At 35.7% G+C, this 2126-nt stretch overlaps 1 protein-coding gene across 1 annotated transcript in view; it reads right to left on the bottom strand.

Moving 5' to 3' along the window:
* Window positions 1–1373, bottom strand: part of LOC119414755 (GTPase IMAP family member 7-like) — a 7214-nt gene extending 5841 nt beyond the window's left edge. The window contains exon 1 of the mRNA XM_037681869.1: window positions 1367–1373. Within this exon, the coding sequence (XP_037537797.1) occupies window positions 1367–1373 (7 nt within the window). The remainder of the gene's footprint in view (window positions 1–1366) is intronic.
* Window positions 1374–2126: the final 753 nt, after the last annotated feature.

Genomic DNA, 2126 nt, shown 5'->3' with positions numbered 1-2126 from the left:
ATGGTCAATAGTGTCAAACGCCTTACTTAAATCAATGAACACTCCCACTGTATTAAGTTTCCGATCAACTGCTGCAGCAACGTGTTCCACAAACTCCACACAGCTAAAGTTGTGGAGTAGTTGTTTCTAAAGCCGTACTGGTGTTCATTTAATATATTGTTTTTATTAAGAGAGGAGTCCAGCCTTTTTATGAATATTTTTTCCAGGATTTTAGAAAACTGTGGTAGCAATGAAATAGGTCTATAATTTTTTACATTTTGCTTATTACCATTTTTGTGGACTGGAAACACCTTGGCTACTTTCATTTTATCAAATTCTCCAGTTAAGAATGATCTATTACATATATAGGTGATAGGTTTAATAATACTATAAATAACTTCTTTCACAATAGCCATATCAATATAATTACAGTCTTTGGATTTCTTATTTTTTAATTTTTTAACTACTTCGATTACCTCACTTTCACTCACTCCTCCAAGAAACATTGTATTAATATTATTAAATGTATAATTGAGTTTTTCATCTCTAGCCTTTGGCAACTGTTGCAACAATAAATTGTTACAACTTGTATTGCAAAAAAATATATATATATTAGACTGTTCATACAGCATTTTTACAAATCTCACTGGTTTCTGAAGTTGCATTTTGAACACAGTTAAATTAGGTGTGACGTTAATCCCAGATTATTTCTAACATCTGAAATCAAAGGGATACAGCATTAGTTCTGACTCGATGGACAAGATAATGGCTAGTTGGTGCAGAGCAAAAACCAAAGTGTGTCGCTGACAATTTAAAACAACTTCAATCTCAAACTTTTTATTGCAGGTGATGTAAATGCTATTTTATACATCTTTACACGGTCATCCCTTTCACATTACACAATTTTTAAAACAAAATTCCTGCAGGAACGAGGAGCAGCTGCTAGTCACTTTTGTAAATATTCATGTTATATTCATGACCCACTATAGATTTTTAAATCTGGTCAGATTTAAACTATTTCTCCAAACTGACGTGTTTTTAAAGAGACATTCACAACAAATAAGGTTTTTCTTTTTTTTAAATAATAGTAAGTCGTAAGCTTTTTACAGAACCCCACTTTCCAAGATCCAATATATTGTTTTAATGTAACATTACCAATTCCAGTATACAGTAATCTTACACTCACATACTCAAACTCATTGTGTTACACTAAGTGTATTTAAAGATAACACAACACTAAAAGGCCCTCTTGCGAGACAAACCCGTACCCTTATTTCTGCTAGAAAAAATACTAACCAACAATTCCATCCAGCCAAGAAGTGCTCCAGAAATATAAAATATCACTCTAGTCATCATTTTTAGTTTCTCACAGAAAACACTGACTTACCATTCATTGTTGGAGAGAAGTTGTAGTCTGAACGTACCAGCGCGACTGAGAGTGAAATATTTTTCTGCGTTCAGGGGCACCAGTGGGTTTCACTTCCTGAATTCTTGCTAGGCCTGTGCCTACACCCACATATGAACATGTTTAAAATTTACTGCAAGATATTAGCGTGTAGCAATGTGAATTTATGAATACAGAAACGCTAAAACAGAAAAATCACATTTATATTATAACTCAACTATTTAGCAATTAAAACGCAACTTTAAACACATGTATGATGTCTAAAAGTTATAATTACTTAACTTTAAAGACCATTAGTTTTTTTTATTGTTTAATGTGGAGCTTTTTAAAGAGATCTCTGACTACTTGCACATTTTAGCCCTTGAATCCATCCATCCATTATCTTTATTTGCTTCTTCCTTTTCGAGTCATGGGGGTCACTGGTGCCCATATCCAGCAGTCACTGTGAGTGAGGTGGGGGACACCCTGGACAGGTCTCCAGTCCATCACAGGGACACATAGAGACAAACAACAATTCACTCTGTCACTCACACCTAGGGACAATTTAGAGTTACCAATCAGTCTAACATGCATGTTTTTGATCTGCGGGAGGAAACCGGAGTACCCGGAGAAAGCCCACGCATGCACGGAGAGAACATGCAAACTCCACACAGAAAGTTCCCTCAGCCGGGATTTGATCCAGGAACCTTCTCACTGAGAGGCAACAGCTCTACCAACTGCGCCATCGTGCCGTCCCCAATAT

This window comes from Nematolebias whitei, chromosome 1 (assembly GCF_014905685.2).
Source record: "Nematolebias whitei isolate Nwh7 chromosome 1, NemWhi1, whole genome shotgun sequence".
NCBI lineage: Eukaryota > Metazoa > Chordata > Actinopteri > Cyprinodontiformes > Rivulidae > Nematolebias > Nematolebias whitei.
This window is presented reverse-complemented; position numbering and strand designations above follow the sequence as displayed.